Source organism: Nanorana parkeri, unplaced genomic scaffold (assembly GCF_000935625.1).
Source record: "Nanorana parkeri isolate BGI_ZX_2015 unplaced genomic scaffold, ASM93562v1 scaffold460, whole genome shotgun sequence".
In the NCBI taxonomy this organism is placed as follows: domain Eukaryota; kingdom Metazoa; phylum Chordata; class Amphibia; order Anura; family Dicroglossidae; genus Nanorana; species Nanorana parkeri.
Window position 1 is genome coordinate 597,003 of NW_017306728.1, and position 16,717 is coordinate 613,719.

Consider the following 16,717-nt stretch of genomic DNA (forward strand, 5'->3'; position numbering starts at 1 on the left):
TGGCTGCCGAGGAGCCCCAACAGTAAAGCGTGCATTAGCGGCGCCCAGGGCACATGCCTCCCTGCCCCCTAAATTTTACTGAATTTTATTACTATCATACAGAGGATAACAAGCCCCTCTGTGATAGCATTTGGAGTTGACAGGTTCTCTTTAGATGAGATAATGGCGTCACTTCTCTTGGAGTTTACAGCACAATAATGATTGGATTTTACTACTGTTATTCCTGCCCATGCGCTGTAAAGACTACGGACAAATCTTAAGGCTACCAATGTTAGCTGCTATATCAGCCCATCAGAATGCAGTGCGCATACGTAGTAATCCGCTATTCATTAACACAGCTGATTGTGCGTCACCAGAAAGCGACGACACTGGCTGATCTGACAAAACACCATGCCTGTGACAGCTCCGGGCCAAGGCACTGCTTCACTGATCAAAGTTACCCAGGAGCTGCCACTCTTCTGGGAATCAGAGTCTTCTGATTATGTCAGAACTTTTGATATAAAATCTGTATGAAATTGAAGAGATCAAGTCACCAAGTTCATCTCAAACTTAGAAAACCCTGGAAACGTTATAACTAGTGTGAGAATTAGCTTCCAATGGTAGCACATTAAGGACACTTCCACTCGCTTACCACTTCTTTTTCAGAGCTTCTTTACCATTTTTATGAACATAAACTCAAAAGTCCACACAGGTTCTCCCTCGCAGTGGTTTTCAAACATAAAGTACAGTTTTTTCCTTCAACAAAATTAACATTTTCAAAGTCTCACCGACTTCAGGTTGTTGCTTTATCAAAAGCCTTTCCCACACACGCTTATCAAACACGCTTGCCACACAGGCTGTTTCTTATCCTCTTGCCATACAGGCTGCTTTTGACCACACAGGTGATCCGCTCTCCAGTCACACAGACTGCTTCTAGGGTGGAGCTGTTTCCTTCACCTCCCTGGCGGTATGATTATGTCAGGAACTTTGCACCAAAAGCGGTACAATTTTTTGCATGGAAATTTGTTGTTTATATTGTAGGCCTGTAATGACCCCAGAATTACCATTTACTGGACCATTTGTTTAATTATTTTATTATAATTTTTTATAATTGTGAAAAAAGTGTCGGGCAGGGCACTGGACAAAGCTCTAGGGACACAATTGAAGTGAAGGGATTACCGCCAGGGAGGTTAAGGTGCCCATACACCTTACAACCATAGCAAGACTTTTTTTTTTACAACCATCGCAAGACTTTTGTCTTGCGATGGTTGTAAGCTAATTAAAAGCTTGTACGATCTGCCCATCTTGGACAGGCAGATCGTACTTGCGATTATCGCAAGCCCGCCCCGCTGAGGGGCGGGCTTCCGATGACTACAATGCTGAACGGCACACCAGCCCGTTCCGTGCGCACACCAGCCCGTTCAGCAGTTGTCGAATGAGCAAGCCACAAACACGCCGACAATCGTACCATTCTCGGCGGGTTTTCTAGCATGCTCGTTCGACAAAAGACGTGCGACCGTACAATAGAAACAGTTGCACGCCTTCCATACACCTGCCGATTATCGTACAATCTCGGGATTTCCCGCGATTATCGTACGATAATCGCAAGGTGTATGGGCACCTTTAGGAGGCTGGGAGTACTTGTAGAGGCATTAGCTAGCTTCAGCTGGGCTACAATATGTTTGTGAAGGTTCTCATTCATCCAGGTCATGGTATAAATGGTTCTGAATTGAGAAAGCAGGTTAGATGATCAGTACAACGTCTTCAAGAAAAATACAGCACGTCCAGTTGCCTTGACTTATTTTTTACAGATTCAGCTGGGCTAGTTTCCTCCAAGCCTCCAGCCCTCTCAGCACTTCCCCCTAGAGGAAGAGCTTCAGTATTACATCTGAATCTAGAACATACAACTCCGCCATCCTGGCTAGACCCAGACATTTTCCTCTGCCTGCTGCCACACTAGAAGCATTCAAAGTGTGTACATTAGCTTGGCAGAAGACAATGGAACACACCTGAGATGTTTGCCATGTATTCCTAGGACTATTGTGCCTTAGGTATCAGTCTCTGAGTAGTTAACAGCTTATTTCCTAGGCCCACAGGCCCTGACTAATGTCTTTGTCAAAATTGTAAATGTTTTCAACAAACCTGTACCACATATATCTAAAATCAAATGTGATTATAAAATATATCTTAGTAAAAAACATGAACAGTGAACCACTTAGTATGTTATGATCAAAGTGAATAATATATAATGTATCCTCACATAAATTAAACAAATGTCACAATTAAAAAAACATAAACAGTGAGCCACTCAGTATAATATGATCGAAGTGAATAATATACCATATATACTCAAATGGAACTGTGAAACAAAATGTCACAATGAAATGTGACTATGAATATCTCCTAGTAAAAAACCCAAAACAGTGAACTTTATATGATATGAAATAATCAAAGTAAGTGATATTCAATATATCATCTAATGTATAAGTACAACAAATATCAATAGCAATAAAAAAGTTATAAATTGATGTTTCCAAAAATGTGTAGAAAAATCTGTGAAAAAGAAAAAATTGTCTCTAACAACCAATATGTTCAATGGTGCGATCTCCCATTCTTCTTCCAACTACTCTAGATGATCCAAACAGTCCAGAGTCAGAAGAAGAGAAAGTGTGTCCAATTCAGTGATAATTTGTGATGTAAAAGAAGGAAGCGCAGAAATCCCCTTTAGGATATGTACTCACTGGACCGCAGATGTTTTCAGGCCATGTACAGCACCAAGATGCAGGTAGCCGTTCGCCATCCTCTTCACAATCCTGACCTTCACAGGGTTTGCTGCTGTCCCTATGTCAAACGTCCGTTCGAAGTCAGGAAAGAAAAGGCAGTACTTCCATGGTGTAGTAAATTAGGATAGTTCAGTGAATAAAAAAGCGCTTGAACAAAATATAAAACGAAAAATTCCACAAAACCGGCCGGTCAGTCTAAAAACACTCAATCAGACTGAAGATGTGACATGAATGCAGTGGGCATTCGAGCGACTCTATAGCCGTCTGATCGTTTGTATGTGCCCAGCAGTGCTTGTATGTGCCCAGCAGATCTCTGCTTCTTTGGAGGTCCCCAGGTGACATTAGGGGTCTTAGAGATCCCTAATGTCTCCATCAAGAGGGCCAGTACTATTACATAGTGGCTTTTAGCCCCCTATGTCATAGCAAAAACATTAAGTGTAAAAGCAAAAGTCCAGAGCACTACAAAGACAACTGAAGACCTCCAGTGTGTCCCCACACCAAATCTAGCAAACTAAAACAAAATGGTAACGTCTCCAGTCAATTTATAACTAGCTTTTCAAAGAAAGGTGCACATTGAAAGGGCTTTTCCAAACCAGGAAGCACCCTCCAGTCTGGCATGGATCAACATTTAGCCAAATCAAGTGCCAAATCTCAGTTTTGGTGGTTATTTTTCAAAGACCACTTACTTCTTACTCCCTAGAGAAAACCTTTGTGCAGGGTGTCACTCACATTTCTCCTCCTGAGTGTCCCCCAGTGACATACTGGAGTTTTCACCTGCCATCGTGCTGGGCTTCTGGTGTGCCCTGTACTTTAAGGCGGAATTGGCTATCTCCAGGCATATCCACCCTCAACTCATCCTTTGCTATATATGTTCCAAGAAGGAGGCTCTCATTGATTGGAGTTAGGACCACACTACACAGAGAAGCCTTGACAAGGCAGTGTGGCTTCCACATATATTTGGAAATGTGTATAACTAAAACCTCTGTTTTTAACTTAAATTGTTAGACACAATGTTTTTTTTGTTTGCTAGCTGGTTAGTGTACTGGGAATTCTGTGTGTAGCTTGCTTTGAGAAAAGCCCTTTCCACGCCCTAGATATATTGACTAGAACAGTGGACATTTGTTTTTTGAAAAACAAAACGCTTTATGCCTAGATTCTATGGTGGAGGGATTACCTGTCTGAGGTTTTGTAGGAAATTGTGAGCTCCTTGGACAAGTTATTCTAGGGAGAAATTAATTTTTTGTGTAAATAAATGAGAGTATTACTACTTCGAGTTCAGAAAGAGATTGTCAGCTCTTAAACATAATTCATAAGCTAGCTTAAAAAAAAAAAACAAACATGTCAACTCAATTTTGGAACACACAGTTATCTAAGCAAATGTGATTTCTTGGGACTGAGGCCGACAAGAGCTAGCGTTAAAATAGTTTTATTTTTTCCATTCCCCCATTAAAAATTACATCTGCACACCAAGTAATGATCCCACTTACCATTATTTAAAGCACATAGCACAACCATAAGCTCCGTGATTAAGCACCAATGGGAAGAGTTTGTGAGAAGTGTGCTTTGACTAATAAAGTTAATGCTGCCGTTCTTGTTGACCCAATGCATATGTGCTATATATAGAATTTGGGGATAGACATGAAGCAAAGGCGATACCACACCCAAAGTGGAAATTTATAATAATGCGGCAAAGATAAGGGCTTTTAAGGAATCAAAAACACCACTGATATAGCACAGAAGTAGGCATTAGGAAAGGATATCAACTGCGACCTTATCTCTGGAGGGAGAAGGGAGACCAGTACGACCATGGATTGTAGTAAATGTGCGGTTGTGAAGGAGGCAGGAAAGGCTGAAAGGTCCAGATGCAGCAAAAGCATTTGATACAATTGGCCATACTTCCAATGCGTTCTTACGAAATTGGTTTTGATCGGGTTACCTATTATGATTCAAGCACTTTATTCTTCTCCTTCAGCACAGGTTTTTACCTCAGGTAGCTTATCTTCCCCTTGTGATATATTACAAATGGAACTAGGTAGGGGTGCCTGTTGTCCCCACTGATTTTAATTGAACCCCGAGCGTCCTCCATTAGATCTGACAAGTATTTGGGGCATTAACGCTCACCCAGACTCCCCGCCACATAAAATCACAGTATTCGCTGATGTGCTCCTTTAACTCTCCAATTCGGAGTCTTCCTTGGCACGCATTCACCAACTTCTAGCGGATTTCACCAAGGTTTCCTATTATAAAGTTATAAGCAGTAAATGTAATATTCTAGGTAATAATGTTGACATAGTTACCTGTATTTATAGCCAAGCGAAATATCCCTTTGTGTGGACTAGCTGCCTTCCATATTTGGGCATAAACTTGCCGATCCACCGTCAAAATTATTTCAACTTAACTTCGTATCATTCCTAGAGCAATTTAAGAAAGAGCTACTGTCCAGGGCAAAGAGTTTTCTCACTTGGTCGGCTAGAATAGGTGCCTTTAAACCGATGCTACTCTCTAAACTCCTATACCTATTTAGAACTATCCCCATTTGTCCCTAATTGGTGTTTCAGATCATTACTTCCTCTCAAAATATGTCTGGCATCATAAAAAGGCGTAGATGCTCACTTAAACATGGCACAGGGTAAGGGTTGGGAATACTCTGACCGCAAAGACTAATACTCAGCTTCTATACTAGCCCCAGTCTGATGACAAATGGTAGACTTTATTGGAGAGATATGGTCCAAGGAACGGTACTTTATCCCTTTTTACTTCTCCACACTAACCTTTCTTCTATTTCCCCATCCCCCACTTGCCATACAAGCAACAGTACTGGCATGGCACTCGTTTTGCATATTACTCGGATCATTTAATCACTCCCCATAGAACTGTCATGCTTGGCCTTGCTTATCCCCAATTTCGCCTCTTGGCCCCAGAAGGGGTATAGATTCCATGCAGGACCGGTTACACGATCTCAGACCACACCCTTCCAACTTCCTTTTTGAGCTCTCATTCAACGACCATTTTAGACACTTGCAATTTACACACACCCTCCTATCTTTACTCAAAGCCTGGCCGCAGGTGCCTTAGCATATTTGGGAGGATTGTTCATCCACATTTCCCCACAAGCATGGTATAATCACTTTTATTCCTTCCCCAAACAGAAATACTCATTTGCCAAGCTCCCTCCATTTCAAGCATGGGAATTCTCTTTTCTCCTGACCAGTGGCAATCTGATTGGTCCTTAAAAAACAAAAGACACAGATTTGTGCTCTCTCATTAAATCTCCTTACGTTGATACACAACTCCCTATAAAATCTATGAATTCTACCCATCTGCTTTGGCTCTATGCCGGAGAAACTGGCCAGACTGGTACTCACCTACACATTTGGTCCTGCAAGTTATTGGAAAAGCATATTCCTCTTAGTGTGGAACGCTCCCCTACCCAAGCTCACCCACTCCTTGTCCACACATTAGCTGCCCAACTTACTATCCTGAGACACTGGCATAGTCCCGAGTGTATCTGTAGGTAAAACCTCTAAAACCCTACAACTGCATTACGAGTTTAAAAGACTTCATGCGGCTTAAAAACTGGCTATATAGTTAGTTTGATAATAAATGGAAATTGTGGACCTATTAGTGGTTCTTGTTTTAATGCGACACCTTTTCCTTTTTCCAATTCCCCCTTCCTCACCCTGCCTGCCCTCTATACAGTATTTTCCCAATCTACGTAGTCTCATACTGGAGAGCTTTATTGGCACCTTTACATTTATATTATGTCGGGGGCTTGGATCGTGCGAGCCCTTACACTTGTTTCACTTCATGACTGTTAGATGAAGTGAAACAAGTTACATGCTACACCCTTTTTGACATGTTTAAGAAAACCTAAATACAAAATATAACATGCTATTTTATCATTTAACATAAACCTTTCTTATAATGATTTGATGACACACAAAAAACCCCCACACAACAACAAACTACTTGCAATATAAAAATTTAATGCAGAACAATTTAGGATTGAACATTCAAATAAGAGCATTAACATCACACAAATATACAAGCGGAGTATAAACAATTACACATCCATGGTTTTTTTTCCTCTTTAAACTGCAATTTGTGCACATCTGAGAACAAGTGCCACGTTTTTCACAAATACCAAAACTCCAGTAGCAACACTTAAATGCAATTTGCTTAAAACATACAACAAGGGATTTTATTTTGTATCAACTGTTGGAACCCACACATTGCAATACATGTGATATTTTATTTTCTTGCTCCGCTCCTTGCCAGATGGTCAGCCATTTCATTTCCCTCATGACCAGTATGTCCTGGAACATGAGTCTGCACAAAAGAATGGGAGATAGACAAACAATTAATATAAAAACACAAGTTCAAATATACATTGCTTAAATGTTGAGAAATATATTACAAATTTCAGCAAAAGGCTAAACAATGCCATTTATATTACACCGTTCGAGATTATAGCACCAATCAATATTTCAGGGTTTTCAGTCCAACCATCCAATTTACAGTATCTTAGAAGATACAACTTTTATACTCACCATAAAATACATCTCTTGGGGTCCATTACGGGTAACAGGGTTATACTGCTGCCGCTAACATTAGACACCATAAAACCATACATTTAAGTGATTGTCTAAGCCACCAAGCAACCATGGAAAGAGAAGCAGGCTGGTCCTAACTAGGACTATGAGGAAGGACAAAGTCAGTGGCTGAGAATTAAACCTGCATACCACAAACTACATCCAAGGGAGAGAGATCTCCTAATGAACAGGAGCTGGACAGAGGGAAGGAAGATGTTCTGATTTCAGGGAATATGCTGAAAATATTTTAGGTGGGAAGGAAGTTCTGGGCCTCAACATGTGCCGCACCAGAAAAGGGTTCTTTGCAGGATAAGGCCACCACAAAGACTCACCTCACAGAGGTAATGGCAAAGTAGTATGCAACCTTCCTGAGAGTAGAAAGGGGAGTATCCCTGATTGGCTCAAACGTTTTATAAGAACCCACAGATTCAGGAGGGGAGGTGTACAGGGGGAACCCACCCGTGTATAAAGCTCCTAAATAGAAGATTTGGAAGAAGACTAAACAGGGTGGAGTAGTGCCCCTGGAACTGTTCTCACACAGGCACTTAGACAATAACCTCTTGCTCCAGAAGTCCCTCAAGGGCTGCATTGTAATCTGCTAGTCTGCAGAGACGCAGGCAGGATGGACAACATGAACAAGAGGGTTGACTGGAATTTTGGCAGGTATTCCCTAGGTACTACCTCCCTCACCCAAGTATCCAATATGCGGGTAACCAAAATGTCTGCAAAGGCTTACAGTAGAAAGTTATCATGGCACACTCACCAGCCAGCATGTAAAAAAAACTTGTCTCACCACTAAGGATAATGACAGAGGTTTGGATACACGTCTTCTGCAGAAAATGTGTAAGCCGCACTGCCGCGCCAAGGCACCTCTTATAGTGCGGTCCTAACTCTAAACTGAGAGTCTCCATCTTGGAGCACATGGGGGCAGATTTCAAATTGGGTGCAGGTTTGTCAGGAGGAAGCCCGACCTCCCTTAAAAAAGGCAAAGGAACACACAAGGGATCCCGCACATCCCAATGGCAGCTGAGAACCCCCATGCATCACTGCACCAAATAAGTCAAGCAAAAAAATTACAAACGCACTCAATTTGTCACCAGCTATACAGTAAGGTGCACACAAAACAGGCTTTAAACAGTAAACAGTAGAAAGGTATCATGGCACACTCACAAGCCAGCATGTAAAGGAACGTGTCTCACCACTAAGGTTAATAACAGGTTTGCAGAAGACGTGTATCCAAACCTTTGTTATTAACCTTAGTGGTGAGAAGTTTTTTTTACATGCTGGCTTGTGAGTGTGCCATGATAACTTTCTACTGTTTCTGTTTAAAGCCCATTTCGTGTGCACCTGACTGTATAGCTGGTGACAAATTGTTGAGTGCGTTTGTCATTTACCCCCCCCCACTTTGGAAAATATGAATGCCCCTGCAAGCCAAGGAACAAGACTCAATTAGGGTGTCCAGGGCAGCTTGGACAAGAATACAAACAGGCAATTACATGCTGGTTCTGCAGCCCAGCCAAAGAATTATCCTCGTGTTCAGACATGAGATTCAAGTGCGTATAGAGATCAACAACCTATCCCCATCAGTAGCTCATGGGTTCATGCACAAACTCCAGACACTCCCAAATGTAAGGATAAGATTGAATAGCAACATAATCCCACCTGATGGCTTGGCCAAATTCAGCACGTTTGGCAGACTAAAGTCACTACCCCAGTGGGTTGCAATGTAGGGTCTGGTTTATTTTAGATAGGACCCCAATCACGTGCCTTTAAGATGGGAAACTACTTGATCTACAGCAAGGGTAGTCGTCATTTTAACCTCCTTTAAGTCCTCCTCAACACACGTACAGGATTCATAGCTACTTGGAAAGTATGAACACCTTGCCAGTGTTCTTACAGGTTCTGTAAAGGAAATCAGGAACAGAGTGCACAAGCTCATCCTCTAGTAGTAAAGTACTGCAATCTGAGTCAATAGCCTCTACAGTCTCTAAGCCTGGTAGTAACACTAGCAACCTGCACTTGCTGAAAAACGAACATCAACTGTTACAAACTTGGAGACTGATAGGGTATAAACCGATAGATGGTTTAATCAGCTTACAGGTCATTAATGCCAAAGGCAGATCATATAAGGCTTCTGCCGGGGAAGGCACAGAAGCACACTAATGCCCTCTCTGCAGTCACGTAAGCTGCAATTTGGCCCATACATTCTTGCACAACTATTGTAAATTCTCCCAGGAGAAAGCTGGGAGAGCCAAAGAACCTAAGGAAGGAAACCTTAGACTTAAAGTGCATTTCCACTTAGCAAGCCAAATTGGGATAACACATAATTTCTTACTTGTTACAGGCTCCATTCACATAGCACAAGGCCAGTTATTTGCGGCTCTACAATGCTGGTAATCGCTGAGTATCAACAGTCACCGTTCATTAATGGATTCCTCAGTATTGAGGCATCCATTAATGAAAGAGTTCAGCTTTTTCAGACATGATAGTCATTAACAAAAACTAAAAACAAGGTCAGTCATGAAGGTGTTAATCCATTTCAAATGCTGATCAAATCACATCTGCCCCTTTATGTTTTAGCTTCCTGCAAGATCCTATGGAGCCCCCTCTTGTGTGAAGAAAAAAAAAACAGATTAGCAATCATTCACAAAATGACTTACCCATGTGACATCAACTTGTTTACAGAGATTATCCAATTTCTGAAAGTCCTCCTTGTTGACAACATCCCCACCATGGATAGTTTTCCAGCCATTTTGCTTCCATCTAGGCACCCATTCGGTCATACCTACAATAAATATAGGCACATGAGGCCTTGTACAAATCCTGCTTCAGTTTTCTAAAACAGTTAACACAAATATATTGAAAAGGAAAATTGCAAAAGGTTTATATTTTGGAACCCCATTTTTTAGATTTTGCAATGTAATCAGAAATGGACAGTTGACAGTTACACGATTAGCACAATTCGCATAGTCCCCTCCCCAAATTAGCTTTGTATGGAAAACCAAAAAACACTCATCTAATGCTTTGAGCAGTTCAGGGCTGGTTCACACCACAAACCCACGTTCATGCATTCTGCCTCTGGAATGCAAACAAGCCAGCCGCCTCCCTGCTTTCAGGGGCAGGAGGGGGCGTGGCAGTACATTGAAGTCAATGGCACTGCAGCCACGCCCCCTGCAGTGCGATCACCCGCACCCAGAAAGCAGGTACATTAGTGCTTGCATTCTGGTCCAGTGTGCTCTGCAAAAATAGTGCTTGCAGTATTTTTGCAGAACGCACTGGACTGGAAGGGAGACACTAATGTGCCTGCATTCCGGGCGTGGGAGATCGCACTGCGGGCGGGGGGCGTGGCTGCAGTGCCATTGACTTCAATACACCACCACGCCCCTAAATGCAGAGAGACGGCCAGCTTGCGTTCCAGGGGTCAAACGCTCTGGAACATGGTTTGTGGTGAGAACCAGCCCTAAATGACACTTCCCCCTTTCTTTCCGAAAAACTCTAAACACATAACCCATGTGGGAGGAGGAGCCAACAGAACATGATCAGTAACCCTGTTCTTCCACTGCACTATCCTCAATGGCATGCCCAGGATATCTGACCACCAATCTCAGATACTAGATACAGGTTGGCTTAAACACTCTGGGTCATTAACCCCTTCGTGACGGGAGACGTACAGTGTACGTCATAAAAATACTTGCTTGCTTTTCTGTTTAGTAGACATCTGCCCATTCAACTTCTGTTGCTGGTGTCACAAGAAAAACAAGGCTCCTAATGCATGGCCACATCTCCGCACCGACCAAGTCCTTCCACCCCTGTGAAGGAGGAGTCCACTTAGCAGCGAACTGCAGTGGCCCCCCAGTGTAGTACTGGTGCAGCCCCATTCACATAGGCTGTCAGGAGGTCATATGTAGAAAGCCAAGAAGCTCAGGGCCACACTGCTAATTGACCAAAAAAAAAAAACCGAACCCTATACAAATAAAATAATGCCATCAGCAGCAGCAGGATGGTTTTAGGCTCTCATTTAGGTTCCACAACTGCTAAGCCCCAAATGTATTGGCATCAAGCGGACTGCCCACATAAATCTAGAGAAGGCAGCTTCTTCATGATAGGAGGAAGCTGTGCCCTACGCAAAAGGGGACACCTCCGATTACAGGGGCTGACAAACATTTGTGGTAAACTAAACTGAAAACTAAGAAAGTCCTCACTTCCAAATGAAAGCAATGCATACAGAGCAGGACCCGTTAGTGGATTGTGCACTGGGATCGCCCAGGTTTGCAAGATGATCCGCCCTCCCTCCCTCTCCCCATATGTTCAAAAGTCAGACATGTTTCAATTGCAATAGCAGTAGACAACTTACAGGCCCAAGTAGAGAAGCAAGGCACAATGAGCCAGCGATACAAGATCAAGACCCGCTAGTCAAGAAAGCCAAAAGGCGAGCATCAGTGCAGGTAGCAGGAAAGGAATACAGGCCCGTGTGTCATATGGCTCTGCAGCAGGTACAGGGAGATTCTTTCCTGGCTGGTTGCCATAGCTGGCTGGTGTTAAAGAGCTCAATGCACGCGTTCTGTTCCACCAACATTAACCCCTTCAGTGGGATGTTGGCAGAAACAAGGCAACGGCATCTAGCACTCGAGACAAATTGAAGGGAGCCCCCAAAAATTGAGTGCATCATTACCCCCCAACTTCAGATGTCAAACTTTGCCCTAATTGGGGCATTTTATGTGGCACAACGCCATGTCTGACCCCTAGTAAAGGATCACAAAATCTGTGTAGCAATATCAAATGTGTCTATAACTGCTCTTGTTCTGCAAAGGCTGTATATTGCCTTTGGTGTATTTTAATCCAAATACAAAAAGCAGCCAGCAGGGGTTGCATGAAAATCATGTATTCCACTACTCCCAGATAAAATTCTTAAAGGTCTTCTTGGGACTTCAGTGTGCACATCACTAAGAATTCCATCTAGACTTTTACAAGTCAGGTACCCAGCAAAGACAAACACGGAAGACAAAATACCAGAAAATTCCCAAAATAATTTACACACTCACCCCCCATATTGAACATCAAGTAGTTTTAAGGGGAACCCATGTATTCAGTGAGCTCATTCGGAGTTATTATTGCCCTTGCCAATATGAATTTCACATTCTTACATGTATGAACAGAGATTAGTAGATTGGCCACTACAATGACACTTCTGCAATCGACTTTATTTAGTACACACGTGGATAGGACTGTCCACACTCACCTTTTATAGTGAACTCGCTGTCTGTACGAACATTAAGCCTATTAATGTCCTGACTCTGTGCCTGTTGTACGGCCTTGCAGGCTGCCTGGAGAGACAAGAATGCACATTTTCAGATAACACTTCTAGGCTACTCCAACCAGCAAAAACCGTACAAACAAACTGTATACTTAACTGCAGCCTGAGTTTAAAGAAATTGAGTTATTATAAAAAAGAAACTACCTCAAAATGGACTGGAAAAAAAAACACCAGTTTGTAACGGCCTGTAAAGCTAAATCAGACTACAGCCGAGCCTAGAGTAGCAGCCTTGCATGTTCAAACATACAGCTTTACCTGCTTGAAGTACCAGAACACCAGGAAAACAAGCATGACGACAGAAGGGGTTCTCTACCTGTATCTCAGCCCTCTGATTCGTCTGTCTTCCTTCCAATCTTTCAGAAACGTTTCTGTAACACAAGGCAGAGAATACCATTTCACAGCACAGATCACTCAAACCAGTTTGTTTACCTCATTGGGCTACAAAGGATTCTGAACTCTAGGCAATTGTCACATTTTATTACTCTATCTCCTGTCAGAAAATTCCCAGTGTTAGACTAACAGCACTGTGGAATGCACTGTGGAGACAGACTTGCTTGTAAGTCAACCCCCACCCCATATATAAAAATACACACACTTAGTTGGACCACCTTTAGCTTTGATTACAGCACGCATTTGCCGTGGCATCGTTTCGATAAGCTTATGCAATGCCACAATGTTTATTTCATCCAGAGTTGCATTCATTTTTCACCAAGACCTAGTAGTGATGGGAGAGTCGGACCATTGTGTAAAATCTTCTCCAGCACATCCCAAAGACTCTCTATGGGGTTAAGGTCTGGACTCTGTGGTGGCCAATCCATGTGTTAAAATTATGTCTCATGCTCCCTGACCCACTCTTTCACAATATGAGCCCGATGAATCCTGGCATTGTCATCATGGAATATGCTTAATGTGCCAGTATATTCAGGGAGGCAGCTGACCATTTTTTTGGACACAACTAAGCTGAACCTAGACCGACCAACTGAAGCAATTCCAGATCAGAACACTGGCCGAAATCCAGGTGGTGACTTATTATTGGTCAGGCAGTGTACTTTTAACTGCAATAGTGTTTTACATATCTGCCTGGAGTTCAGATTTAATTACTGGCATACACAAATCCATTCGAGTATACAGTACATCATGCATCGTCAGATCCATCCGCTTGCCTTAACATGACATACAGACATTAACCAGTTAAAAAAAAGTGTTTAATGCAAAAAACAATCTGCCCCAGTTAACCTATATCTATAGCATGGATTTGCCTTAATCTATTTGTTCTCTATTGTATGTATAGCCAGCATAAGGGTCAACCGTCACTTAGGAAGATTAGCACATGCAGTTGTAAAGCATACATAGACACCAGCAGCCTTATTCTTCGGTGCAACTTATAAATCAATAAAGCTTACAGTGAACTGTCAGGACCCCAGTAGACACCAATTCCACCTGTAGCTCCATATCTGCCGTTGCGAGAACAGCATCCATCAGTGTATACCATTGCTGACCTTTCTGTGAAAGGAAATACAAAATATATGCTTCAGTACAAGTGAAAATTGATAGTCAACATAGATTTCCCAGGTACTTTACCATCAATATTTCTTGCTGCTTGTATCTTTCTATGCAGAAGTGTCAGGATTCAGCATGGCTGTACTTGGAGGACATGCGTGCACACAAACGGTTAGATTAATGCTAGGGCTTAGTTTAGACGTTATGTTAGGATACGGGGCAGGTTCAGCAGACAGCATAATGCAGCATATGGGCAAATCAATGAGTACAAGTAAACACAAAAGTAGACTTGTCCTTAGCGAGCTACGGGATTAGGGCTTTTCCCCATAGTTCTCCTTAGGGTAACGGGAGGACACAAACTACTAGCGTCCTCCCGTTACCCTAAGCTCAGTATATAGCGAGCTACAGCTTATACTGAGACGCCACAGCGGATCCCGACAATTATGTCTGGATCCGCCCAGCTGTGTGAGTGACAGCAGGCTCTGCCTATCTAGAGGCAGAGCCAGCTGTACCCTCTCCCTCCCCGTCTGTTCCGCCAGTCAGCGCTGGTGGATTGGAGCGGGGAGGGGGGAATCCAGACCCTCCCGTCACGGTAGTGAGCGAACGCCGGTATGTATTCGCTCACTTCCCGATCTACTGAGCCGACCTGCGACAGTCTCATTGGCACAGGTCGGCTAGAACTATGAGGTGAGTGAAAAGCACCCACCTCATAGTTCTCCTTTAAACACACTCACTGACAATCCTTCATAAGGGATTCTATGGTAGAAAATTGTTCATTTCCAATGTAGCGGACTGCAAACAGCACTAGGTTTTCCCCTAAATGGCCTGTTAAAGCCACGCCCCAGGAAAAAAAAAATCATTTACACACAGCACCAAGTATGTGATCATTAAAAAGATGTATGTTATGTGTGGAGAGCTTCTGCAATGTATAAAAGCTTTACCATGGTAGCTCCTAGACGGAACTCTGATCTTCTGGAACCTGCTGGGAGTGAGGAATGCGACTCAAGCAATGAAGTGCTCCAGACACATGTCTGCCCTTCCACAAAATGCCTTGTGTTTTACTCCCAGAATACAAGGCATTCTGTGATTGGAGGAGGAGGAGGAGAGAGGTCACATGCCTTCCTCTCCAATCAAACTACAAGGCATTTTGTGAATGGGCAATAAGTGAAGAGGGGTGTGGATGCAACTGGACCACTTCACTGCTTGAGTCACATCCCTCACTCCTTAGCAGCAGCCCTCCACACACACACAGCTTTATAGTGATCATTTATACACCCAGTGTGGTGAGTGCATCATCTTTTTCCCCTAGAGTTTGGCTTTAAGTTCAATTCAGAATAAGGGTACCTCTTCTTGGTGGATAGTCTCGCTCATCTACAAAGCTGTTGGCTTCTTGGAATGTTGAAAACCTTTTGTATCTTGCTGATGGATAGCGGTCCACTTGCTCTCTGCATTCGTCCCTGCAATGACAACACTGCTAATTCACAAGTTTTATAGTCAATTACAATGATGCAGAATAGCACACATGCACAGTACAGCGTGGTCCCTGCCAGCTCAAATAAAAACACATACATACATATTTTTTTTTATAGTCGAGAGGGGTAATTGTGTAAATGTACTGGTATCATGAGTACAACTAGTGAATACCTCAATCTGTCTCGATATCAGCCTTTAGTAAACCCTGCACAGTAGAACGCAGTGCTGAGAGGGGAAGGGTCACTATACTGAGCCAATCAGACCCTGCTGTGCACAATTCAGAACGCAGAATTAACCCCAAAATTAGAGCACACGTGTCTCTGAAGTACATGTGCCACTGATTGAGAACTGCAGCTTTAAAATGCAAGTGAAGTCAAAATTCAGACTTAGGACTTACCGGTAACTCTATTTCCATTAGTCTTCCAGGACAGCATCCTCCCCCACACACAGGAAACACGTCACTTAATCTGTTTAAAAGACCCTCCTCTCCTCCACTCCCTCAGTCATTACGAGAACCGAAGGCAAGCTGGAAAAAGACAAGGCACAAACAGGCAATACCACTACATCACATTAACACTACAAGCATCAATGGGCGGGCAGTTGCTGTCCTGGAAGACTAATGGAAATAGAGTTACCGGTAAGTCCTAACTCTGAATTTCCCATAACGTCTTCCAGGACAGCATCACGAGAGGATAACCAAGAACTTACCAATTAGGGCGGGACCACAGCTTGTAGTACCTTCCTGCCAAATGCCTGATCCCCTGCGGTATTGAGATCTAGGCGATAATGCTTTGCAAAGGTGGAGAAACTTGACCATGTTGCCGCCTTACAAATCTGTTCCGGCGTAGCACCAGCTCGTTCGGCCCAGGACGTTGCCAAAGCTCTAGTTGAATGTGCCGTCACCAAAGACGGGGGAGGAACATTTAATACTCCATAAGCTTCCATAATGGCCTGCCTCAACCACCTAGCTAAGGAGGATCTAGAAGCTTGCTTCCCCTTGGACCCACCAGAGAACAGCACAAATAGTGATTCAGATCTCCGGAAGTCCTTGGAAATCTTCAAGTACTGGAGCAAAC

General features: G+C 43.1%; 1 protein-coding gene across 1 annotated transcript in view; it reads right to left on the reverse strand.

The window, feature by feature from the left end:
* Window positions 1–7,013: 7,013 nt before the first annotated feature.
* LOC108790282 (ribonuclease H1-like) overlaps window positions 7,014–16,717 on the reverse strand; it is a 15,011-nt gene continuing 5,307 nt past the window's right edge. The window contains exons 2-7 of the mRNA XM_018560506.1: window positions 15,513–15,625; window positions 14,072–14,171; window positions 12,982–13,036; window positions 12,594–12,678; window positions 10,015–10,139; window positions 7,014–7,091 (exon numbers count right to left, since the gene is read on the reverse strand). Coding sequence (XP_018416008.1) covers window positions 7,014–7,091; window positions 10,015–10,139; window positions 12,594–12,678; window positions 12,982–13,036; window positions 14,072–14,171; window positions 15,513–15,625 — 556 coding nt within the window. The remainder of the gene's footprint in view (window positions 7,092–10,014; window positions 10,140–12,593; window positions 12,679–12,981; window positions 13,037–14,071; window positions 14,172–15,512; window positions 15,626–16,717) is intronic.